A 26,404-nucleotide genomic window follows, 5' to 3' on the forward strand; every position below is an offset into this window, starting at 1 on the left:
GGTTCTCTTTACAGCTCTCCGCCCTCTGGTGGTAGTTATAAGAATGTCATTTTGTAGTCTCCACACAGGAAATGCCTCTTCTTACTTCAGCTACCAGAATCCTTTTGCAGGAAGTTAGGTGTGGTCTTTGAAGGAGAATTTAAAAAAAAAAAAAAATGAAAAAAAGAAAAAAAAGCATGATGGAATTTTAGCTGCAGTCTTCTTGGTACCAGCTTATCAATCCCAAAATCTGAGTATAAAAGACTCTGCAGTGGTAATGTTTTCATATTCTTATTATGCTTATTCTCTGTGATGCTTCTATACCTTTACAGTAGAATCTTTGGGGAATCTGCAGAGGACCACTTTCATTTTGAAACTGCTGGCTGCATGTTTTAGCATGTCTCTTTTATTAGAACATCCAAGCATGGCAGTTCTCTCTTGCACACCCCAGGGTGGAAACTGCCAGGCCTGTCTCCAGGCACAAGGGCCTCTGGGGCTGGGTGATGAAAATGAAGGGTGTTTGCAGGCATTGTGGTGCTGAAGGCAGTCTGCTCGCTGGTGGCTGAGAGGTCCTACCTAGTCTATTTCAGAAAAAACATGTGGAGATGGTACAGTAGCTTATGTTGTTTTAGATTTCCCTGTTTGATCTGTCATATGTTACAAAGATTATCCAGATATTGATGAATTTTATTCATAGAAAATGTACTTCATATAATTAAATGGCAATTCTCATTCTTGTAGAGTGGGGGTGAAAATGGATAGGCATTTTTAAATGAAGGAAAAATAGATAAATGATTAAATACAGAAGGTATTCCGGAGTCGAGAATTTGGTTGTATATTTTTAAAAGCGTTAAAACTCCTGCCACGGATTCAGAGATAGCATTTGGAGTGATAGGCATGCTCTGATGAATTATAGACACAATCCAGTAAAATGCACTTAGAATACAGTAAAACTTCATTTATGTTATTGCAAAGACCATCATAATAGGAGCGTGCCTAACAGATGAACTATCTTCAACTTCTAATTTTTTCAAATCCAAAACTGCTCTGTGGATTTTATGAAATGGGCACTATTTGATAAAATGGTCTATCTCCACAGTATTTTTTAAACACTGCAAATTTGTTCATTTAAGAAGCAATTACAGTAGCTAGCAGCAGTTCCGAAACCAGGGGGTCCAAGCTCCAGACCTTTGACGTGGGTGACTTCCTGCCCAGCTTGGCAGGAGCTGGATCCCTTCCTGTGCAGCTTCCGAGCAGTTCCAAACACATCCAGGCATCCTCTGCTCCTTCCTGCTCCCTTGTTTTCAGGCAGTATCTACCTGTATTTCCACAGCCTAGCATGTCAGGATTTCCAGGGCTTTTTTACCAGGTGCGTTGATTTTAAATAAACTCTTCAGGGTGGGAAAGTAGGCCAAAGGGAACATAGGAAAAAAATAGAGAGATACGTGCAAGATCCCAGCACAGGCCAGGTTCTACAATTTTGGGTGATGATTCATCTTTTGTTTTGGATCTCCGATATTTTTTCAGAAAGGATCTTGAAAAAGATGGCTGCCAAAATAGTCACACAAGTGAAACAACAAGCACAAACCAATATCCTCCTTTTCCGAGATCTAAATTGGATATTTCCACTTAAAACATTTTGGGAGTGGGTGATGAGACTATAAAACATTTTGGGAGTTGGGGATAAGACTACTTCATAGGCATCGACTGAATATGTAAGATAGATCTCCATGCAAGCAAATGAATGAATGCATGAGAATTCCCTGTATACCAAATACAGCTTCCTTACTAAAGTATTATTACAGATAGCTTGGTTTATATATTTTATGTCAATGTCACGCAGTTGCCACAGTCACCTTTTTACTTAATGACCATTGCTTTTTTTCTCTCTCTCTCTCTCTTTTTCTCTCTGTCTTTTGTTTCCATAGTACTTTCTTATGCAAGGAGCTAAACCGTGATTAAAGCAGGATGAAAAGATGGCACAGTCAGTGCTGGTACCACCAGGACCTGACAGCTTCCGCTTCTTTACCAGGGAATCCCTTGCCGCTATTGAACAACGCATTGCAGAAGAGAAAGCTAAGAGACCCAAACAAGAGCGCAAGGATGAGGATGATGAAAATGGCCCAAAGCCAAATAGTGACCTGGAAGCAGGAAAATCCCTTCCATTTATTTATGGAGACATCCCTCCAGAGATGGTGTCCGAGCCTCTGGAGGACCTGGACCCGTACTATATCAATAAGAAAGTGAGTTTTTAGTCAAGTTGCCTTACCTCCCCTAGTTACTAAATGGTTCCAGGCTATTCCCAGAGATGTCTGGTAAAGCAAAGTTGTGCCTCCTCCACTCTGCCGCGAGTACCGGTAGGATGCTGGGTGGGCCTGATCATGGAATGACCCCATTATCTTAGAGGTGTTTTGGAAGCGCTTGTTTGAATCCGCTTTCCCAGGAAGGGCAGAGAGCCAAAGAGGCACGCTGCAGAGCGGGAACTGAGGAAGGGCAAAGCCTATCACCTTGCAGCGCGGTGAAGCAAAAAGTGAAAAAAGGAGTAAATTTTCCATATGTACGTTTTATATTTCCACGAGTGGTGTCTAAATGACTCTTTAAAACCTTGTGTTCTATATAAAATACTTGGATTTTCAGCAGGTTTTTACCTTCATACCATAGACTTTGCCTTTCCATGGCTCTCCCCAGAAGATATCATAGCAGATAAATTGCAAGTGCCCAAAAAAGTCTTTGATCCAAAAGCACACTTGGAAAACCCTGAAGTTTGTGTGAAAATATTTTTAACTGAACAAGTAGTCACAGCTTCATTTTATGCTTCCCATGATTTATAATTACAGTTTTAAAATACTGGTATCAAAACTTGATAAAGATGTGAAAAATTTCTACAGCATTAACTACAAATGTTTGTTGTTACTTCTTTAAATCCCCCTATCACCAAATTTAGGAGAATTTACAGTGTTCAGAAAGGAAAATAAAACCACTTATTTTCATGTCATACGTTGGTAATTAGTATGTTGCTACATTATTTTATAAGGCCATATTTCTAAATAATGGGCTCGCCTTTCTCTTAAAATGTCCTTTATGCATATACTAAATCCTGTTCTATGTGTTGTGCTTTTTCTTTTTCAGACGTTTATAGTATTGAATAAAGGGAAAGCAATCTCACGTTTCAGTGCCACCTCTGCCCTGTACATTTTAACTCCCTTCAATCCTATTAGAAAATTAGCTATTAAGATTTTGGTACATTCATATCCTTTTTTTCAAATAGTCACTTAATGTGATTTTGAGCTTTGACTGAATTATTGAATTGGGAATTTTTCTTTAAATATATGTATTTGGCTGGCAATATCATGTGCTCTTTTTCTTTCCTCTTACTCAACAGTTAGCATATTGCAAAATAAGATCATAGGTAAGTGAACCAGTTTTCCTCATCCTCTAAGTATTTCTCTTCTTCCCAACTCACTACTTTTTCTTTCCTCCTCTGCTCCTCTCTGAATTTCTTGCTGCATCCAAGACTTGCTTATTAATTTTGACTGTATTACCAGGTTCTCCTATTACAAGTCTTCCTCTTCAAACTTTACAATGTTATATAATGGGTAAACTTTGTGAGCTAAATTTTTTTACTGCCGCTATGATTGGAAAATATATATATAATCTGAATTACAGATTTTTTAGATTGAATTTTACTATGTTCTGTTTTTCATTTTAGCATCTGAAAGCTTTGAATTAGTAAATGTTTACAATTATGACTGTGTATACACTAACCTTTCAAATATTTCTCCAAATTCTAGTCCCAAGACTATTCGCATTGATTTTCTATTTTTTTCCTTCCTTCCTTTCTTCCTTCCTTCTTTCCTTCTCTCCTTCCTTCCTTCCTTCTTTCCTCTTTATTTTGTCACTTGTTCCTACATTTATTCAAGTCACAGGTCCTGCTACAATTTCTCTCTCTAAAGGCTTTGTGCCTGTCTTCTCATTTATATTCTCATTTTATTCTTTATTCTCCTTCTTGGAGCAGCTGCTACTTCCTAGAAATGGGATTGATGCCACCTTGATGGGAAATGGTAATTTGATTTACTCCTGGAGGTCACATAGAGTAGTTGTGAATGATAGGTTTTATTCCAGGCAGAGACAGTGCTCTGCCTGACGGCCAGCCCTGAAAAACCAAGACAGCAAAGGTTTGGAAGCCTGGGTCAGTGCCAGGCAGGGACAGTCACAGGAGGAGCACGGAAGCTTTGCGAGGAGGACTGATGTGCATCAGGAACTGGAGGTAAGTTTGCTGAAAGGGAAACTGAAATTGAAGCAAAGCCTCAGATCAGACAACTTTAAATGTTGTATCTTCTTTAGAAGAGTCATTGCCTGGGATTCCATGACATGGGCAACCCAGGACCTGGCTTTGAGGTTTTCAGTGTAAAAGCTCACTGACCCTAGCAGGCCCAGAATATATTTGAATTAGATTAGGTGCAAATTTCAGGAGGTGGGATAAGCTTGGTACCTGGAATTTATTTCAATGCTGGGTGGAGGGGCTGTTAATTACATCCCCAAACTTGCCTAGCATTATGTAAATGATTTCTTCAGAAGCATGTATTCTGGAATTTAATTTCCTTCTAACCTTTAGTTCATTCCCCTCCCTCTACCTCAAAGTTTTGTATAGACATCGACCTATTTTAATTTAATTGTTTTTTATGTTTCAAGATTTAATAATGTCTTCTGAATTATCTAAAGCAATATGTTTCTTTATTGTTTTTCAAATAAGGAAGCCCAGGTGTACAGGGAGGAAAAAATGTCTTTGACTTAGCATTAGGAATGAATAATAAAGTTGAGATTTAGATTTGGGTCTCCTGAATTATAAGTTATGCTATATTATTATGTGTTTATAATCTGTACATTTAATAAATCTTTTCATTAATCATTTATTATATTTTACAAATAATTGTATACCCCTTATGTTAACATGTAATTATTTTTATGTGTAATAATGTGAAGATACAGACTTAGTCTAATGCTTTGTTCAGAGTAGACATTGGTAGAGTATGTATTGAATAAGTAAGTGACTAATGAATCAGAAGTTAGAGAATCAGATGCAAAGCAAGTGACAAAATGGAAGATTTAAGTAGGTCAGAAAAACCTATTTTGTTCTGAATCTGAATGATAAGTTGGAATTAAGAAAGCCCAACATTAAAGAAAAAGGTAGATTTTTGTTTTAAAAATTTTGCCAGATCTTTGAGAATGTCATGAAAGCTATAGTCTCCACTCCAAAAAATCTTGGCGGAGGGTGGTTAAGGAACCCATGAATATTAATTTAAGACATTCCGGAAAGGGAAATTCCCCATGGTAGAGGAAAAGGCCAGTTTTAAAAGTCCTGACCAGAGAACCTGGGCACTGAGGACATAGTTTATGGCGGGGGTTCTCTAGGAATCAAGACACAACTTGAATTTGAGGGTTTACACTTGCTCCCAAAGAAAACCTCCAAGGGGCAAAGTTGTTAGAAGGCCTGCAGTGATGCAAACTTCTAAGGCTACATTTTATATCAGTGGCAGAGCTAAAAACGTCAAACCAGGTCTTCTGATTATTAGCCTTTGCTTTTTCAATCTGACAGAAGTAAACCAATTTTTAACCCCTCAGGCACAAGGTACTGGGGGCATTACCAAATCTCTGTACTTATGAATTTCAAAGGTTTTCATTTGTTCCAATTTTCTATTTCATTACATACAGAGTGAGTTTTTAGCTCATCCCAAAATTATACACTATCTATATAGAAATTTAAAACTTCATGGTTTTCCATACAAAGCTATATAGGACTCTGGGAGGAGGAACAACTTATAATATCTATTTCCCCTGCTTCAAGTGCTCCAAATTTATCACATATTACCACATAGTTAAAAGATTATTAATAATAAATGAAAGAACTCAAAAATTAACAATATATATGTGACATTTAGTTAATACTTCTGCTGGTTCAGAAATATGTACCAATGTATAGAAAGAGACTATCTACTCTGCTTTGAATTCTCTATTTCTGTGTTCAAAAAACTGCTAACATAAAACTCTTCTGCCTCTAGTTTATATTTTTTAAAGTTAAAAATTCATCCGAAACTTCTATGGATAGTATATATCATTACAAAGTCTCTGAACAGAAGCACAAACAATGTCTTTCCCTTCCTTAAGAATAACAAAGAAATACTCTACATTTTATATTCAATAAACAAATGACTCATAGTAATAAAAATACCTATCATCTAAGAGAAGTAGTAATACTGTTATCTGCATTTATATAAGAAAACTGACCATGAAAGAATAAAGAATTTGCCGAAGCCCATGTGATTGGTCAAGACTGCATTTGATCCATGCGCAGTTAATTGCTTTAAGCTCCTGCTGCTTCACGCCACCTGAGATGATGTAAGGATGGGTGTGCCAGGACTTTCATTACCCAGGCTCCATGTCAAAGGCCATATCTACTATTTTCAGTATAAGCTTGAAGCCCCTCCTTATCGTATACACACAGGAAATATTTTGGATTTGCTAACTGTAATATAAAATCTTACAGAAGCAGATGAACCCTGTATAATACAGGAAAAAGGATCTTTTTCATCCATTAATTTCTTTATAGCAAATATTAACAAAAACATGTTAGCCTTTTGTTTGGCAATTCTAAAATATTTGTTGTGTGAAATGCAACTATATAATTAAATTATATAATAATTTATTATATAATTATATATAATTAAATTATATAATAAAACAGTACAGACATTGTTTTTGCCCTTAATAAGTTAACATTCTAGTAGAAATGATCAACATTAAAATTAGTCATTGGAGAAATAGTACAAGATGCTACCAGTTTATATTGCTCATATATCTAAACATCTTAGGTGCTATTGTGGATAACTTTCTACTAGAAATAACTTTTAATTAGTCGGCAGAATAGATAGAAAGGAATCCACCATGAATTCAGAAAGAACAGTTTGGAGGAAACTGCAATAATCTAGGTTAGACTTGATACATACCTAGACCATGTAGAATGTGAGGATGCAAGACAGTTGACTGAATCCAGAGATAGCAGGTAGAAGTGACAGTATTTGGTCCTAAATTGCATGTGGGAGATTAGGGAAAGGTAGAAATTCACTTCTCCTTGATTCCTGGCTAAATCATGGGACATTTTATAAGATATAGAGATGTCAAATGAGCAGCTTTTTTAGAGGAGCAGAGGGGTTGAGTGAAATAATTTTTAGCTTAGCTTTAGAACTCAAAATCTTTTAAATAACTTTGAAATCAATGAGACAGATAAGTGCAGATGTCATTTGGACAAACAGGTGTGTGGAGTTCAGAAGAGAGGTCTAATCTGGAGAGATATTTTTGAGATCAGTGGGTACATAAGTGGTACTTGATGCTGTGTTGTTGATGAACTCTACTAGTATGAATATGGCAGCAGAGGGGGGAAATGGTTGCGATAGCCTGATGTTCTTCCTTTCAAAAAAGAATTATAACATTTCAAAAGACACGAAGAAATAGCTACCCCTCAGGCATGAAGAAACCAAGGGACTGGAACCTCATGAAGTACAGGGAAAAGAACACAATGAAAGGGAGAAGAATCATCCTTGTCAAATACTACTGAGCAAGCAAGTCAAATAAGACCTCGAAATTATCTTTTTGTTTTTAGTGACAACACATGGAGAGTTTTTTCTCTTCAGAAAGAAAAGCTAGCAGGCTGAGGAAAAGGTAAACAGCTTTTTAAAGAAGTTTGTTTATGAATGGAGAAAAAGAGTTAGGACTGAAAGTAGTTAAGGAGGATTGTGGGGTACAGGAAGATATTCTCACGCTCTCTCCCCAAGATAGGAGAGACTTAAGCAAGTTTATGCTGATGAAAAGAGGCCAATAGAGTGGACGATATAAAAGGTAAGAGAAGAAAGGGATTTCTGAAGTATTTTGAAGGAGTAGAAGGTGTCCAGAGTATGGATGGAGGGGTTGAAAACTTCTCCCATTGAAACAGGCAGGAAAAAAGATAGGTCCGGATATAGAGGGGTTTGTCAAATTGGGGGCGGAGGGTAGAGGTATGTTATCTCCTATCTCATTGTGAAGTAGTAAATAAGGCCACAATTTGAGGTGGGAGGGAAGAGAGAAGAAGGCTGGAGGATAGAGAAGAGTGGAGAATATTTGAAATTGTCTGCACAGTAAGAAATGGAGCTAAGTGGAGAAATACAGGACTGTGTTGAGGACGCCCGTGGTTGGGAAGCATGCATTCCGAATGATGCTAGTCGGCCAGGGAGAGTCATCTTCTGCAGTAGGGCCTGGCAGGATAACAGACCACCTCTGTGATCCTCTAGTTTTACATACTAATAGTAAATCGTGTTTAACTTTATCCTGTTTTTTGTTTATTTTAAGCAATAAAGGAAAAACGTGTTTCTCTTTTGAAATGGCATGTTTTGTGTTCTCTAGGTTGCAGTGCCCCCACGTGGCTGATCCATATCATTCACATATGATTGTTTTCATATGGATGCCTTTGAATAAGCTGAGAACTAAGCATGTGCCGTATATCACTACTAGTAAAAACAAAAAAACAAAAAAAATCAATTATTGCTTTGACTACAGCCAGCTGTAGGTGCAAAGAAATTTTTTTTTATAGTTTAATGCAACATTGGCTATGCACTGTCCTATTTTACCATGCTTAAAGTCATGTTGATATTTTGTTATGTGCAAGTAATGTGAAAATTTATAATAAACATTAAGAGTGAGAGGGGTTATGAATAGCATCTATTTACTCTCCAGGATTTTTATAATTGTGTCTAAATTGGCATTGATAAAGGTTGTTCTTTTGCATAATTGCAACTGAATCCTCAGGCTTTTTATTAAGTATAAAAGTCATTTCATTATCTGACTACCAAACATTTTCTTAAAGAGTTTTATTATTTTTCATAAAAGTGAAGGGCATTAACTATATCCAAAGAGTAAAGTGGGGTGGAGTAAAACAAATTAAACATTTGTTATGAGTAATGTTATCTATGATTTAGGAAGTTAGGAAAACAATTTATGGAACATCTACTACATATCAGATACATTAAATATAGTAGCTTTAACATATTTTGATCCTCACAATATTTGTAAATCTTGTAAAATAGTTATTTTTTTCTCACTTTTATAGTGAAATGAAAAAGGTTCAGAAAAATTGACAAATAATTTGGCCACAGTTACAAATCCAAGAAATGCCAACACTAATACTAGCCATTTTTTCTTACTATTCAGAGTTTTATGGGCAATTAAAGTACATTACATACTCCACTTAGAAAGGATCTTGTTAAAGACATTTCACCAGGGTGACATTTAGAACAGAGATATAATGCATTTAATTAATCACTTGAATTCTGTTGAACTTTTTCATGCTTTACATACACGCTGAACTTGCAGTTGTGATTAAGTGAGTTGGGTCTGCCATTTTAAGAAGTTAAATTGGTAAGTTATTTACTGGTGAACCCATTGCTTTGTATTTAATCTTTTTAATTACTAAAAAGCACCCAAGTAGCCTCAAGACAGTTGATGACTTGGCTTGACATGGCGTAGATATGGGGTTGTTGAATGACAGAAATGGGGAAAAAAAACCTCAATAATAAAAGTATAAGGGCATAAAGGTTCTAAACTTCATGGTGGCAAAAGACATGGCAGTGCATGAAAGTGAGATTTTTCCATTGAACTTTGTCTTCCTTGACGTTATTCTACTTTATTCAATGTGCTCATTATGTGCACCATTCTTACCAACTGTGTATTTATGACAATGAGTAATCCTCCAGACTGGACAAAGAATGTGGAGTAAGTAGAAAATTAAATGTATCTTTCAATATTCTCATCCCTTTTAATTTCAAATTGTGCATTTAACAGCTTGAGACTTCAGGTTTTTGTAACAAATCATATTAGTTCCTCCACACCAGACAAGTTAGACAATGATTCCAGTTCATCTCAAGCACTAATTTCCTTGAAGTCAAAGTTTGCAGTGATGTTTAATTTAGTCACTCAAATTATCGCACTAGGTTTGATGGCAAATGTTTGTAGCGTTTTATCTTTCTTGTGAGTCTCACTGTCTTTTGAAGATCAGTGATTACTAATATCCAATGATAAAAATTTTATCTAGTTTGCAGATTCCTTTTCTCATGGCTATTACTTTTCTATGTTTTATTAGTAGATATTTCATATATCTCTATAAAGCATATTTTATTGAACACCAATGCTTCATTAATTTTTTGGATTAATACCTATTTGTTTCAATCAGACAAAAGCCCAGTGTATGTTAGATAATATCTTCATATAGAACCATGTTATTTGGGCCTCCAAATTGATGTAGCAAGTACAGTACTCATTAAGTTACAAAGAGAATGTCTTTCAAAATGTAGTGTTTCTTTCTGTCTTAAACCTCACCTATACTCTACATTGTAGGGAGCCCATATTGAAGGCTCTATTTTTTGTTGTTTAAGTTTCTTTTAAAACATGTCCATGTAAATTACCTAATAAATCTTTAACATGGCTTGACTATTTTTTCTCAGGTACACCTTTACAGGAATTTATACTTTTGAGTCACTTATAAAAATACTTGCAAGGGGCTTTTGTTTAGAAGATTTTACATTTCTACGGGATCCATGGAATTGGTTGGATTTCACAGTCATTACTTTTGCGTAAGTATTTTAATACATCTTCCATCCCAGAAGAGTAAATCATCAGCGGGAGCCTCTACTGTATTTCTCTTTGGTGGCTTCCCTTGACAGATCAAGCATTTTTCATAGTTATCATATGAATTTAGAATATTTTTCTTCCAATTAGATCACATATTTTGGAGAAATTAGCAACTATCATAATAAATATGTGGCTTTAATTTCGGTTAGCACTGTAAAATAGCCATTTCCCAAGTAACAGGGGTTGTGATTGATGACAATGCCATTTTTCTCTTAATTGGGAAATCTGATGGCAACACTCATTGAAGTTGAAAAGGTCTTAATTTAAGACCAACGTAGACTTAGATTTCCCTAAATTCTGAATAACTCTGATTTAATTCTACAGGTATGTAACAGAATTTGTAAACCTAGGCAATGTTTCAGCTCTTCGAACTTTCAGAGTATTGAGAGCTTTGAAAACTATTTCTGTAATTCCAGGTAAGAAGAAACTGGTATAAGGTGGTAGGCCCCTTATATCTCCAACTGTTTCTTGTGTTTTGTCATTGTGTTTGTGTGTGAACTCCCTATTACAGATATGTGACAGAGTTTGTGGACCTGGGCAATGTCTCAGCGTTGAGAACATTCAGAGTTCTCCGAGCCCTGAAAACAATTTCAGTCATTCCAGGTGAGAGCTGGGTTAAACACCGAGGCTGAGTTTAGCTGCATTGGTGCTACAATCACAGCTTTTGTGTGTAAGCCTTATTGCTTGTGACCTATTGCAAATAAACATGTAAAAAAGCAAGCATCAGTACATCATATTTTGGATGGATCTGATTCTTTGCTTTTACTAGTTGCTTTCTTTAAAACTGTTCTAAATCAGCCTTTGAGTTTAACAAGTTTTTGCATGAGGCATTTGCAGTAACAGGCTATATGGTCTGCATCCTGTAACATCAAGCTTTCTGCATAGAAGCTAAACTATGAGACTTTCAAACTGATACAAATTTGACCATTTAGGTCAAAAACTGGTAATTTTCTTACCTCCAGGTAAATGAAAGAGCAAAGGATAGCATGAGTGTTGCATGGGGCTCAGTTTTCAGATGTCTTCCTTTTTTAACCTATAGTGAAGCTTCCAGAATTCGGAAACATATAACCTTATAATTCAGTTGACCTGATGATTTATTACCACTCTACTCATATAGATTTTTCTAAAATCACTAAGAGGTAAGGGAGTAAGACATCTGCAAATAAAAGCAAAATATTTATACAAGGTTGATGTTTAAGCATGAATAACAAAAACATTATTTTGTTCTAAGGAGTGTTTGGAAGTACACTGATTAATTTCCATTCACAGTTTTCTAATGAACATACAAGTTTCGCTTTCATTCATTTTCACCAGCTAGCAGGCTTTTCATGAAAATGTTATTCAATCACAAACATTAAACTAATATTCTTGGCATTCTGCATGACATCTTTATTTTCCAGGACAAGCTCATGATGTTTTTGTTGGTAAAATAGCTATTAAATAGTATAATTAAATTTCTCCCTCTGATTTTATTTATAGGCCTGAAGACCATCGTGGGGGCCCTGATCCAGTCAGTGAAGAAGCTCTCTGATGTCATGATCCTGACTGTGTTCTGTCTGAGTGTGTTTGCACTAATAGGACTACAGCTGTTCATGGGCAACCTGCGGAATAAATGCTTGCAATGGCCCCCAGATAATTCTTCCTTTGAAATAAACATCACTTCCTTCTTTAATAACTCATTGGATGGGAATGGTACCATTTTCAATAAGACAGTGAGCATGTTTAACTGGGATGACTATATTGAAGATAAAAGTAAGATATACTCTTTTAACCATTAAGTTGTTTAGTCCCTTAAATATTAAAAAAATACACATAGTAAGAATCATCTTAATTTTTATGTGAACCAAATGACTTAGACCAATTTAAGCTATTTCAGTACATGTGATGCAGAAATTAAATGATGCCTTACTTCTTTCTCCTTATTTATCAATCAAGATGATCAAAGTTATCATTTGAAAATGTGTTATCTTTCCCTAAATCTGTGTTGAAAGCAAAACCACATTAAGCTTATTTTTTGGTAGGCTTGATCAGGAGTTTTCAATCATCTTAAATAAATCAGTAGTTTGAACTATTCAGAATTTTATACTGAAATGTATTTTTAAGAAGGCTGGGCAAAAAGAACTTGGCCTTATTTGGTTGACTCAGTTGTATGTCTTGAGTCTGTATGATGTATCTGGAAATAGAGAAACCATTCACCTAGATGAAATTGAATTTGTGTATTCATCATAATGTTAAATAACCGCATTCCAGCTATTAGCTCACTGCTGATGGAAAATGTAAACTTGAAACATACCTCTATAATATAGTTGTTCCAATATATTCCTATGGTGTCATTGTTTTAGATTTGTTTAGCAGTATAGTTGGATTTTATTCTTAGGGATGGACATCAAAATACATTTATGACGCCATATACTTTAGTATAATTTCTTACCATTGAAACCAGCCCCGCCATCATTTGGATTTCAAAGTCCCATCCTCTCCATGTACAATTAGCTAGCCAGCTTCCATTGATCCCTTGATTATCAATACTCCACTTGGGATACGTATTCTGAAGTATTCTTCATGGTTTTTAGAACCATATGTAATTTTATCACTTCTCACATTATATTAATATTTTAAGAGTCGGTATTTTTTGTGTGCATGTGTGTGTGTGTTGTAACTCTTTTTTTCTTTTTTATCCTTTTTTTTACTGTCGTTTAGTTACAGTTGTCCTACCTTTTCCCCATTGTCCTCCCCTACCCCGCCCCCCCAACTCCCACGGTCAATCCCCCACCATTGTCTGTGCCCATGAGTCCTCTATTTGCGTTCCTCGGCTTGTCCCTTCCCTGTCTTATTAAGAATACTTATAAAGATTTATATTGGGGAGATTAAGATTCATTGGATAAATGAATAAATAAAGCAAATGATTCCATTATTTATGAAGTTTTGCATTTATTAATATTATAACAACAACACAATGATAACCTTTGCACATAAATATTTTCTCTATTTCTAATTGTTTCTTTCAGATGGATTTTTATTAATAGGATATTTAGGAGTCAAGGATATGACCAGATTAAGGCCATGAAGACAGTGCCATATTGCTCTCTAGAGAGTTTAGGCCACTCACTAATATTGACAATTACCATATTTTAAACTCCTTGGTAGAAGAAAATGCACATCCTCTTGTATTAATACAGTAAAATTTTAAAGATATGTTTATTAGTATCATTAGCATGTTACTTATTTTATATAACATGAAATATCTGTTGATATTTTAACCCATTATTCTATCAGATGATAGTATACTTTAGGGATTTCATATGAAGTCCTTAATTTATTAAGTATATTAACACTTCTTTTTGGTAAATATATTCTCCAGCTTGTTTTTCAACTTTTGTTTTTGATGTCTAAGTGATTTTGATTTTTTGGCAATGGTATCATTAATTTTTTAAGTTTTTCTGTATTTTTGTATAGAAAAAAATTTTACTTAGAGATAATAAAAATATTCACCTAGATATTCTGCATATAAAGCAGCTACCTATATATTCTACATTTAAAAGCCCTACATATTCTTTAAATCATATTAATACATTTGTTTTTAAATCTTTAAAATTCTAGAATTATTCTGATATATGTTGTGAAGTAAGGATTAAAACTTTTTTGCAAAATCATGACCCAAATTTCCCTGCATAATATATTAGTGTATTCCTTGAGTATAGACTCTAAGTATTCCTAAAAGCAGTCATAATAACTTTTGTGAAATATGTGCGTGTGGTTTTCTAAATGTGTACATTTCTATGTGCATATACACATACATGTGTTTATGTGTGTGTATGTTTCTTGAGATCATCTTTTCAACTTATTAAAGTTATGTGTAAGGTATTCTATAAGAATAAGGTCTAGATATATTTAGAAAATATATATCTCCATAAAAACAAGTTTATTTTTTTATTTGAAAGATAGTAATCAAATGAAAGATGAAAATAAAACATTTATTTATAGCATCATAGAAAGAGCAAATAATTAAGCCCACTTTTTAAGGGAAATTAAGTAAAAATTGATAGGAGAAAGATGCCTGAATCTATTTGAAGTCCATACAAGAAGTGTTTGTAAAGTAAAATTTTATTCTCATGAAAGCATTTAGAAGCAAGTAGGCTTACCTTTCTCTCACTTTTATTTTTTATTTTTGCCAAAAAGATAACCTTAATTTGGGAGTTTTTTTGAAGTATCTCAAGCAATTTGAGTTTCTATTAATAATATACTGATGTAAGAATGCTATTAACGTTATTCACTACAAAATTTTTAAAACCGGTTTTCTAAACATGTTTATTTAAAATGTTATATTTTAATGTTTTTATCATTCAATTATTACTAAAATATTTTTATGTATCTATATACATATTTATTATTTTATTCACTTCATTAGAGCTGAAAAGTTGCAAACTTTATTATCTAGACAGAAGGGCTAAATTGTTCTTAGGGTTTCTTAATGATTCTATTCCTTACTCTTTAAATAGGTCACTTTTATTTTTTGGAAGGGCAAAATGATGCTCTGCTTTGTGGCAACAGCTCAGATGCAGGGTAAGTGATGTTTCATACTGAGTTCAGTCCACCACACTCCATCAGCTTCACTGTCGAGCCACCTCCCACCCACCTGACCCCTGTTCACTCCTTATTCAAAGCCCTTCATAAATTCCACTTCACACTGAATCTCAAAATAGCTGGGATAAGTGTGGACTCTCACTTCCTTCACACACTCATATGCAGCAATTGTTTTTCCATACTAGGTCACAGCTGATCTTCTAAATTAGTTCAATGGAAAATAGAAAAGCAGTACATATATATAAAAAGCTTAAGTTAATAAAGTTTATAAGCATGTACTTTTATAGCTGTGACATTTTATCTACATGGTGGAGCAAAAGTAGGTTTACAGTTGTGAGTACACAAAACAGTTTATTCTTGTATTATTATTTATTAATTATTATACTATTTTCCATATGAGCAACTGTAAACCTACTTTTGCCCCACCCTGCATGCTAATATGGCCTTGACAGCTTACAACGTACAATATCTGAAGATAATGTCAGTATCGAAGGCATGGTGGGTACATGTCCTAGCATTTTTTTAAGATATTTTTATTTTTTATTTATTTTCAGAGGGAAGAGAAGGGAGGGAGAAAGAGAGGGAGAGAAAGATTGATGTGTGGTTGCCTCTCATGCGCCCCCTACTGGGGACCTGGCCTGCGACCCAGGCATGTGCCCTGACTGGGAATCTAACCAGCAACCTTTGGTTCGCAGGCGAGCACCCAGTCCACTGAGCCACACCAGCCAGAGCTGTCCTAGCATATTTTAGCAATAGACTGTAGAGTTTGCATAGATTTAAATCCTAACTCCATCATATAATGTTATACCTCCTTGCCTTACAGTTTTCTTATGTAACAAATGGGTACAATAATAGGGTGGCTATAAGAATTAAATGGATTAGTGAATGTGCAGCTACTATTGCACTCAATAAGTACTTATTGTTCTTTCTATGGAAGATGAAAGTATGAATATTAGTAACTAATACCTATAGCAAAATTCTTAATGATTATAGGCTTTGCATTTGGATCACATGTTAATAATTGCAATGCCTTTATCTTCAGATCTCAGTGATAAATAAAACAGACTGCTTTTAATTCCTTGTCTGTACTGTACTAAATGCTTTACATAAACTATCTTATTCAATGGTTGTATGTTTGTGAGACAGGTTCGGTTATGCGGACTTTCTTACATATTAAGTGCCTGAAAATCAGCAATGTTAGGAAATCTGCCCCAGATCATGCAGCTCAGAAATGTCAGGCACAATATTGAGTACAGGTGAGCTTAATCACCAATGTCGTATGACCTCTTCACTATGCAGGGTCATTTCCTCCTTTCAGTGTCTCCCACTGATCTTTTTTTCACCCCTCTTCTCTACTCACACACACACTTCCTTTAGATGTCTTAAGTGAAAATTAATTTTTTCTCTGTAGGCTCATTTTTCTGTTCATGTTCACCAGCCCCTAAAGATATTAATCATGATAGGACTGCTTTTATATGGAGGTGTGATAAATATAGTAATGACAATTATGAATCACGGAGGAATTCACAAATAGACTTAATGGATTCTGTTATTATGTAAATCAATCCACATAGTGCTGGGTTAAGTGCTGGGTAAGGTGAGAGAAATCTGCTTTGCTAGTGTTGTATAAAACAGGAATTGGCTTCTATGAAAACCAGAAAGACAGCCAGCAGACTTGCAGTTACTGACTTCCTCTCTTCACTTTAACCTAATTTCAGCCAGTGTCCGGAAGGATACATCTGTGTGAAGGCTGGTAGAAACCCCAACTATGGCTACACAAGCTTTGACACTTTTAGTTGGGCCTTCCTGTCCTTATTTCGTCTCATGACACAAGACTTCTGGGAAAATCTTTATCAACTGGTGAGAACAGATGAAATGATTCTTCTGGGAAGCTTGAAATACTGAGATGAAGAGAATTTCTGTAAAATTATTACTTAGAATGTGAGCTTGTAACATTCTACATAATGTCTACTAAAATATCTCTTCCATTTTGCAGACATTACGTGCTGCCGGGAAAACGTACATGATATTTTTTGTGCTGGTCATTTTCTTGGGCTCATTCTACCTGATAAATCTGATCCTGGCTGTGGTGGCCATGGCCTACGAGGAGCAGAATCAGGCAACACTTGAGGAGGCCGAACAGAAAGAAGCTGAATTTCAGCAGATGCTTGAACAGTTGAAAAAGCAACAGGAAGAGGCTCAGGTATAGTTAACAAACATTGAGCTCTTTTGTGTTTTTTCTCAACTCTGACCACAATGCTGAGGTCCGTGGCATTCGGGAAACAAAATCAGCCGTGATTAAATTGGTATTTGACACAAATCATATGTATTTGGTAAGTGTTAGGAGTCTATTTGGTTATTTGGAGATTATAGTTTTATTTTGATAATGACTGCCAATACTTATGGCATCAAAACATGGAGATTTATAATTGCTTTACTGACACTTGTTTCTCCGTGACCCTTCATTTACCCGAGCTCACAAAGTAGTTAGACCAGCATGCTCTCAATCAAAGTATTTTCTTAATCTGGAAAAGAGGAATTAAGTTATAGTTGCTTTTTCACTAGTGTTACTAGAGGTGGGAAAGTTCAGAAAACTGGAGTCAAACTGGGATTATTTTCTAGAGTCTGGAAAGACAAATTCCCATTCAATATTGATTTTCTATTTGAAGAGTATTCCTTGAAAATGCAAGTTCTTGGATTGCATAAGGAAAACACTGATGTGTGAACAAAGTAAATCACTACATTCTCTGCCTCTGTAAGCCCTTTAGTTTGTACTTGATGAGGTTTCCAATAAGGCAAGGATGTCTCTAATTATATTTGCTTGACTTAATGACATTAACTAATCCAATTACCTATTTTGAGTTTTTCCTTGGATCTTGAGTACAGTTCTCTTTTAACACTGAGTATCCTAAATATGGAATAAAGACCAGATAAATAAAATATACTGGGGTTGCGGCAACAAAATTGAATATTGCATCTTTCCAGAAATTGTACTGTTGTAATTTACAAATTTATTCAGATGCCATGATCTGGGATTTTCTTATACATAATCTGTAATATGTTTTTGTTGTACATTGTACATTTCTTAGTAAAATAATCGAACTTAGGAAAAAGTTCATTAAAATTAAACAATACTTGACCTTAGATTTGGTAATTTAGACTGGCACTAAAAGTCATTGTCAAGTGAAAGTGTGATGGATCATGTTAAAATAGGAAAACTTTAATTCTTAAATTCTTACCTTCTTAAGATACTTTTTCAATCAGAGAAACAAAACAATGTTATGACATTTACATCTCTTGTTCATATTATTAGGTAATTAGGAAACATAGTGTGAGGTCGGAGACTGAAGGTTTTCATCAGTCACATGTATCATCTTCCACTGGTCTGTTATTTTAATTCTTTAATCGGTCTAATGGCAATGTGTTGTTTTCCAAAATATGTACCAGAATGGAGCATTGTTTTTCAAGATCATATTCATGATGCTAAAGGTAAATTAAACAGTAACGTGGATAAAGTTCCTCAAAGTTTATATGCAATCCCCATTTACTTCATGCCCTTCTAGGCAGCAGCTGCAGCAGCATCTGCTGAATCAAGAGACTTCAGTGGTGCAGGCGGGATAGGAGTTTTTTCAGAGAGTTCTTCAGTAGCATCGAAGCTGAGCTCCAAGAGTGAAAAAGAGCTGAAAAACAGAAGGAAGAAAAAGAAACAGAAAGAACAGTCTGGAGAAGGAGAGAAGGAAGACAGAGTCCGCAAATCTGAATCTGAAGACAGTATTAGAAGGAAAGGTTTCCGTTTCTCCTTAGAAGGAAGCAGGCTGACATATGAAAAGAGGTTTTCTTCTCCACACCAGGTAAAAATAATAGATAACATAAATTGCATTTTCATACAAAAAATGTTTTAAAGATATGCCAGAATTTGATAAAAATAAAACTGCCTCCCCACTGGGGGGCAGAATGCTTTCAGAATGGTAAAGATCAGCAAGCAAGCGTTGTGACCAGGAACTCAGAGAACTTGTGAGTTTTAAAACTGTTGATGAAAGAAACATCAAAACCTGTAGAGTAGTTTATGAGTTAAATTGAGGACACTTGTAGGTGTCTCGTGTGTATGTTCACAATATAGTCTTTTGTATAAGTCAGCATTCAGTCTCTGCTCGGATCATGTTAAGAACCCGGGCCTTAAGAACCGAAAATGCCGAGCCTCCTGTATGACCACCAGTCCTACGGTGACACCTCTCCAAGAAATAGCAGGGAACCAACACAGGTGACTATGCTATTCACTCAGCTTTTATTAATGCAGATTTAATCCAAATCTATACTAACCTAATAACCATACTAATCAGAAACAATCAGTAATGACATCACATGAGAGAACTGGGGGATAATGAACCCAAGTCCCAGAGTCTCAGTCTGCAGGTTCAGGAGACAGCCCAGCGGGCAAGGGAGCCATCAGCATCTTGCAAGGAAAGGATCCTCAAAAGTCAGGTGTGCAGCAAGGTAGACAAAGTCCTCAGTCCAGCAGGGCAGGGCCTCCGCCAAGGGAGGCCTATGCCAAGGGAGATCGGCATGGCGTGGAGCAGCACTCTGCTGTGTGGAGTTCCGCTGTCTCAGCAGTGGTTTGAAGCCTGATTCACTTATACCCTTGAGAGTGGTGCACTCCACTCCTCTGGGTCTTTCAATAAGTGTCTTGGCACCCCTGATGGCAAGTGGGGTTTTGCTGAGGAGCCTATCTACGGGTGGTCCTGCTCTGTAGACATGGCTGTTCTGATCACATGTGCAGATATCTTAGGTGTGCCTCCTTGTCAAATATGTCTAGCATGATTTAGGTAGTTTCCCCTTGAACCAAAGCGTCGTGGCTGGCTGGCAGCCATCTTGGTTGACATGAGTGACTCCATTTTGATTTATATACTTTGTGCTATCTTGACTGGACGTATGTTGTTTTATTGGTCCTGCTCTCCACAATGGGGAAGTAAGAACTCATTTGCTCCCAAGAATAATGGTTTTGCAGTTTCTCTTAACCACTTGAATTAGGAATATAAGGAAGGAATATAAGATTCATGAAGGTAGGAAAAAAGCAAGGTAGGGATCAGATTATAAGCTAGTTAAGGTTATGTACTCTCATAATTTAGAAGGAGGGGGTCTGAAAAGGTGATCAGGTATTAGGAGGAAGGGTCTGAAGGGGGGCCATTTCAAAAGTGTGTTAACTTAAATGCACAGAAACAATGGACAGGGCTTGCTTAAGCCCTTTTTTTTAATTAAAGAAAAGTCCTTCCTTTTATTAAAGAAGTTATATGTCTGGGGTGTGATTACAATCATGACCTGCCCAGTTAGGAATTTATGATCAAATCACTTTGTGAGGTTGTATTCCATAGAGCCCCTTTTCTTCCACAGAAATTTTGGATCCCAGGAAAGCATTTTCAGAGCATAAATCCACTGGGTATGGGGGTATGGGAAGGTTTGTGGTTTTGAGGTTTCATTAAAGTTTCAAACATCTTGGGGCAATTCTCCACATAAAAAATTATCAGCAGATGTTTCCCTACCCTTCTTAGTTACGGTGCCTAAATGAGGTGAACTGTGGGTTTTCTGAGTTCCTAGAAGAGAACCATGAACTCTTTCAGACCATCTGTGCAGTTGTTCGCATCCATGTGCAAATCTGAAGAGCGCATTTTTTTAAGAAATATTTTCTTTATTTTTGCTTTTTTTTGAAAGTTAATACTTTATTTTTCAAATACATTTGTCTCTGCCTACCCCCCACCACTTTCCCTTGCCCCCTCCCTCTTTCCCTCCCTCAGCTCTTCCCCTTTGGTTTTGTCCATGAGTCCTTGCTATATGTTCTTTGACTTTCCCCTTCCCTTTCTTTTCCCCGCCCCCCCTCCCTCCTTCCCTCTTGTCTCTGTTGATTTCTTTTCCTTTTAGTGTTCCGGTCTTATTTTCCTTGCATCTTTCTACTGTTGGTTAGGTTCCACTTATAGGTGAGATCATATGGTATTTGTATTTCACCCCCTGGCTTATTTTGCTTAACATAAGGCTCTCCAGTTCCATCCATGCTGTCGCGAAGTTTAGTAGTTCTTTTTTTCTTTCTGCTACGTGGTATTTCATTGTGTATATGGACCATAATTTTTTGATCCAATCATCTACTGATGGGCATTTGGGTTGCTTCCAACACTTGGCTATTGTAAATTGTGCTGCTATGAACATTGGGGTGCATAGGTTCTTTTGTATTGGCGTTTTAGTATTCTTAGGGTATAGTCCCAGCAGGGGAATCGCTGGATCAAAAGGCAGTTCCATTTTCAGCTTTCTGAGGAAATTCCACACTGCTTTCCACAGTGGCTGCACCAGTCTGCATTCCCACCAACAGTGGACTAGGGTTCCCTTTTCTCCACAGCCTCGCCAGCACCTGTTGTTTGTTGATCTGTTTATGATGGCCATTCTGACCATTGTGAGGTGGTACCTCATGGTGGTTTTGATCTGCATTTCTCTGATGGCTAGTGATGCTGAGCATCCTTTCAAATGCCTCTGGGCCCTCTGTATCTCCTCCTTGGAAAAGTGTCTGCCCAGGTCCTTTGCCCATTTTTTGATTCGGTCATTTGTCTTCTTGGAGTGGAGTCGAGTGAGTTCTTTATATATCTTGGAGATCAAACCACTATCTGATGTATCATTAGCGAATATATTTTCCCATATGGTTGGCTCCCTTTTCATTTTGCTGATGTTTTCTTTAGCCGTGCAGAAGCTTCTTATTTTGATGAGGTCCCACTTCTGTATTCTTTCCTTTATGTCCCTTGCTTTAGGAGACATATCAGTGAAAAAATTGCTGCGTGCGATATCTGAGAGTTTCCTGCCTATGTTCTCCTCTAGGACTTTTATGGTGTTGCGACTTATATTTAAGTCTTTTATCCATCTTGAGTTTATTTTTGTGTATGGTGTCAGCTGATGATCCAATTTCAATTTTTTGCATGTAGCCTTCCAGCTCTCCCAACATCATTTGTTGAAGAGGCTATTATTGCTCCATTTTATGCTTCTGCTCCCTTTGTCAAATATTAGGTGCCCATAGAGACCTGGGCTTATTTCTGGGCTTTCTATTCTGTTCCACTGGTCTATGGATCTGTTCTTGTGCCAGTACCAGATTGTTTTGAGTATAGTGGCTTTGTAGTAGAGTTTGATATCCGGTATTGTGATCCCTCCTACTTTGTTTTTCTTTCTCAAAATTGCTGCAGCTATTCAGGGTTGTTTATGGTTCCATATAAATTTTTGAAATGTCTGTTCTATTTCTGTGAAATATGTCATTGGTATCTTAATAGGGATCATGTTGAACCTATAAATTGCTTTGGGTAGTATGGATATTTTGATGATATTAATTCTTCCAATCCATGTGCACGGTATATGCTTCCATTTATTTGTGTCTTCCTTAATTTCTTTCTTCAATGTTGTATAGTTTTCTGCATACAGGTCTTTTATGTCTTTGGTTAAATTTATTCCTAGGTACTTTATTTTTCTTCTTGCTATATCGAATGGTATTTTTTTTTCTGATTTCTTCTTCTTCCATTTCATTGCTGGTGTATAAAAATGCCTTTGATTTCTGAATATTGACTTTGTATCCTGCTGTTTTGCCAAATTCACTTATTAGGTTGAGGAGTTTTTTGGTAGAGTCTACAGGGTTCTCTATGTACACTATCATGTCATCTGCAAACAATGATAGCTTTACTTCCTCCTTTCCTATTTGGTGAAGAGAGCATTTTTTAAAACATTTTTCAATTACAGTTGACATACAATATTATATTATTTTCAAGTGTATGACCAAGTGATTAGACTTTATATAACTTACAAAGTGATCACCCCAATAACTCTAGTATCCATCTAATGCCATATACAGTTATTAAAATATTATTGACTATATTCCTTATGCAGTACTTTATAAACTCATAACTATTCTGTAACTACCAATTTGTACTTCTTAATCCTTTTACCTTTTTCACCCATCCCCCCAATCCCCCTCCCATCTGGCAACTGGCTAAATGTTCTCTGTACCTATGTCTGTTTCTGTTTGGCTTTTTCATTTATTTTGTTTTTTAGATTCCATATATAAGTGAAATCATCTGACATTTTTATTCTTCTGTCTGATTTATTTCATTCAGCATAGTACCCTCTAGCTCCATCCATGTTTTGCAGAGGGCAAAATTTCATTCTTCCTTATAGCTGAGTCATATTTCATTGCATATATGCACCCCTTCTTTTTCATTCATTCATGTATTGATGGACACTTAGGTTGCTTCCATATCTTCACTATTATAAATAATGCTGCAATAAACATATGGATGCTTATATTGTTTTGACAGCATTTTGGATTTCTTTGAATAAATACCCAGAAGTGGAATTTCTGGCTTTTTTTCTTTTTTTTTTTTTTTTGTCTCTTGTTATATAGTCTTTGTTTTAAAGTCCATTATGTCTGGTATAAGCATTTTTACCCAGCTTTCTCTCTAGGCCCTCACACTCCATGTCCATTTTCATGAAATATCTTTTTCCATCCCTTTACTTTCATTCTGTTTATCTTTCATCTGAAAGGAGTCTCTTGTAGATAGCATATGTATTATTTTGTTATCCATTTAACTACCATGTATCTTTTGATTGGGACATTTAATCCATTTGTATTTTAAGTAACTGTTCATAGATACATATTTATTATCATTTTATTATTTATATTTTTATGTTTTTTTCTTCTTCTTAAAGAAGACCCTTCAACATTTCTTGTAATACTTCGTTTGATGGTAATGAACTCTTTTAGTTTTTTTTGTTTTTTGATTTTTTTTTTTTGTCTGAGAAGCTCTTTATCTGTCCTTTGATTATGAATGATAGCTTTGCTGAGTAGAGTAACCTCAGTTGTAGGTCCTTGCTTTTCATCACTTTGAATATTTTGTGCCAGTCCTTTCTGCTCTGCAAATTTTTTGTTGAGAAATCAGCTGACAGTTTTATGGGAACTCCCTTGTAGGTAACTGTTTTTCTCTTGCTGCTTATAAGATTCTTTGTTTATAACATTTCCCATTTTAATCATTAACTGTCTTGGTGTAGACCTCTTTGGATTCATCTTGTTTGGGACTCTGTGCTTCCTGGACTTGTATGTCTATTTCCTTCACCAAGTTAGGGAAATATTCTGCCATTATTTTTTCAAATAGGCTTTCAATTTCTTGTTCTCTCTCTTATCCTCCCTAGCACCCCCATGGTGCAAATGTTAGTATGTTTGAAGCTGTCCCAGAGGCTCCTTACACTATTGTCATTCTTTTGGATTATTTTTCTGCTGTCCTCATTGGGTATTCTCTGTTTTCTTATCTCCCAAATCACTGATTTGATCCTCTGCTACATCTATTCTACTGTGGATTTCCTGTAACACATTCTTCATTTAAGTCACTGCATTATTCATTTTTGACTGGTTCTGGGGTTGAATTTTTCATGCTTTTCTTTAATCTCCTTTTAAATGTTTCCTATCTCTTTGTCAAAGTTCTCACTAAGATCATTAAACATCCTTATAATCAGTATTTTAAACCTAGCATCTAGTAGATTGCCTGTCTCCATTTTGCTTAGTGCCCTTTCTGGAGTTTTGTTCTGTTATTTTATTTAGGGAGTTTTTTGTTGTTGTTGTTACCTCATTTTGGCTTCCACCCTATGTTTGGTTCTATGTATTAGGTAGAGGTACTATGTCTCATAGTCTTTGTACAGCAGTCTCATGCAGAAGGTGTTCTATACGGCCCAGTGGCACAGCCTTTTTTGTCACTTGAGCTGAGCACTTCAGGTACACCCCATCCTTGTGTGGGCTATATGCACCCTTCTATTATAGTTGATCCTTGATTGTTAGCACAACAGTGGACTGCAGGGACTGGCCTCGACCACCGTGAAGGATCTGCTCTGCAGGAGCCAACTCCACAGAGTAGAACTCACTTCAGCAGAGTTCAGGTACCTGTTGAGTTCACCCCTTGAGTGTGTCATTTATGTGGTGCTTTGGTGTGGTCTGTAGTTATCCATCAGGCATACTGACTCTGGGGCCTCCTGGAAGGTACAAGCCAAGGTCAGCTGCCAGCTGTGCCCTGCCCAGGATCATCCTGAATGAGATACAAAGCAATCTACAGATAACTGCTGCTTGTGTTGGGCTTGGAGGTGCCCAGGAGAGGCCAACTTGTAAACTAGGACTGGCTGCTGCTAGTGCCAGGCCTGTGGCCACTTAGCAAGAAGTACGGGGTACACAGAGGCCTGATAGTGCTTATTTGAAAGGCTTGAGGAAAGTCAGCAGCCTCAGCCAAAACAGGACATTAGTATGGAAAAGCCACTGGAAACATCTTGGATGGACCCGAAAGCTGGGTGGGGTGGGGTCTCAGGGAATCACCAGGGCAAGGTTAACTCTGTTAACAATGTTGATGGAGACTCATATATGGGACCTACCTGCCAACTCTGTGAGGGGGAGGGCTTGGCACAGGAACAATGGCCTCTGCCAACACTTCTATCTGGGAGAAAACTCCCTCCCCGCCAACTGTTACCCTAATGCCAAACAATCTGATTCCTCCCTATATGTCTCCAGCACTTTTTAAGCTGCTGCCCCAGCACTGGACTTCAGAGTGAGTCTGAGTAAGTCTATGTCTGGGCCCTTTAAAAGGAACTGGAACTCCAGGGTCCCTCCATCTCCCTCAGCCACAATTCCCTCTGGTTTTAACCTGGGCTGGGAGTTCTGGTGTGGGGCTGGGGCCCCTTACTCCTCAGGGAGGACCCCCACAGCTGAGACATCCCTCCCAATTATTAAATACCAGATGTGGGTATGAGTCAAAATTATTCTGTGACTCTACCCTCCTACCAGTCTCGATGCAGCTTCTTCTTTAAATCCTTAGGTATAGGACTTTTCTGTTGAGCTATATTTTAGGAATTTCTCAATGATGGTTTTTCTGTAGCTTAGTTGTAGTTTTGATGTGGTTGTGGGAGGTTCTGCTACTATGTTTACTATGACACCATCTTGATTGGAAACCTCCTGAAGAGTGCATTCTTCATGCCCTCCTTTCAAGGGGAACCAAAGCAAAATTTTTCTACAAGTGTAACCAAAATTCCTAGGTCTCCATGCACTGAGAAATATTTATGACACTAAATAAACAGTGGTGTT

The 26,404-nt window shown here is 36.6% G+C and overlaps 1 protein-coding gene across 1 annotated transcript in view; it reads left to right on the top strand.

Moving 5' to 3' along the window:
- Positions 1 to 26,404, top strand: part of SCN2A (sodium voltage-gated channel alpha subunit 2) — a 140,943-nt gene that overhangs the window by 38,861 nt on the left and 75,678 nt on the right. The window contains exons 2-11 of the mRNA XM_054562599.1: positions 1,908 to 2,222; positions 3,109 to 3,226; positions 9,687 to 9,777; positions 10,506 to 10,634; positions 11,017 to 11,108; positions 12,172 to 12,444; positions 15,192 to 15,255; positions 16,995 to 17,136; positions 17,273 to 17,479; positions 18,840 to 19,127. Coding sequence (XP_054418574.1) covers positions 1,956 to 2,222; positions 3,109 to 3,226; positions 9,687 to 9,777; positions 10,506 to 10,634; positions 11,017 to 11,108; positions 12,172 to 12,444; positions 15,192 to 15,255; positions 16,995 to 17,136; positions 17,273 to 17,479; positions 18,840 to 19,127 — 1,671 coding nt within the window. The 5' untranslated portion in view covers positions 1,908 to 1,955. The remainder of the gene's footprint in view (positions 1 to 1,907; positions 2,223 to 3,108; positions 3,227 to 9,686; positions 9,778 to 10,505; positions 10,635 to 11,016; positions 11,109 to 12,171; positions 12,445 to 15,191; positions 15,256 to 16,994; positions 17,137 to 17,272; positions 17,480 to 18,839; positions 19,128 to 26,404) is intronic.

The sequence above is a fragment of the Pteronotus mesoamericanus genome, unplaced genomic scaffold, assembly GCF_021234165.1.
Source record: "Pteronotus mesoamericanus isolate MK-2021 breed Mesoamerican mustached bat unplaced genomic scaffold, CSHL_Meso_final scaffold_651, whole genome shotgun sequence".
NCBI lineage: Eukaryota > Metazoa > Chordata > Mammalia > Chiroptera > Mormoopidae > Pteronotus > Pteronotus mesoamericanus.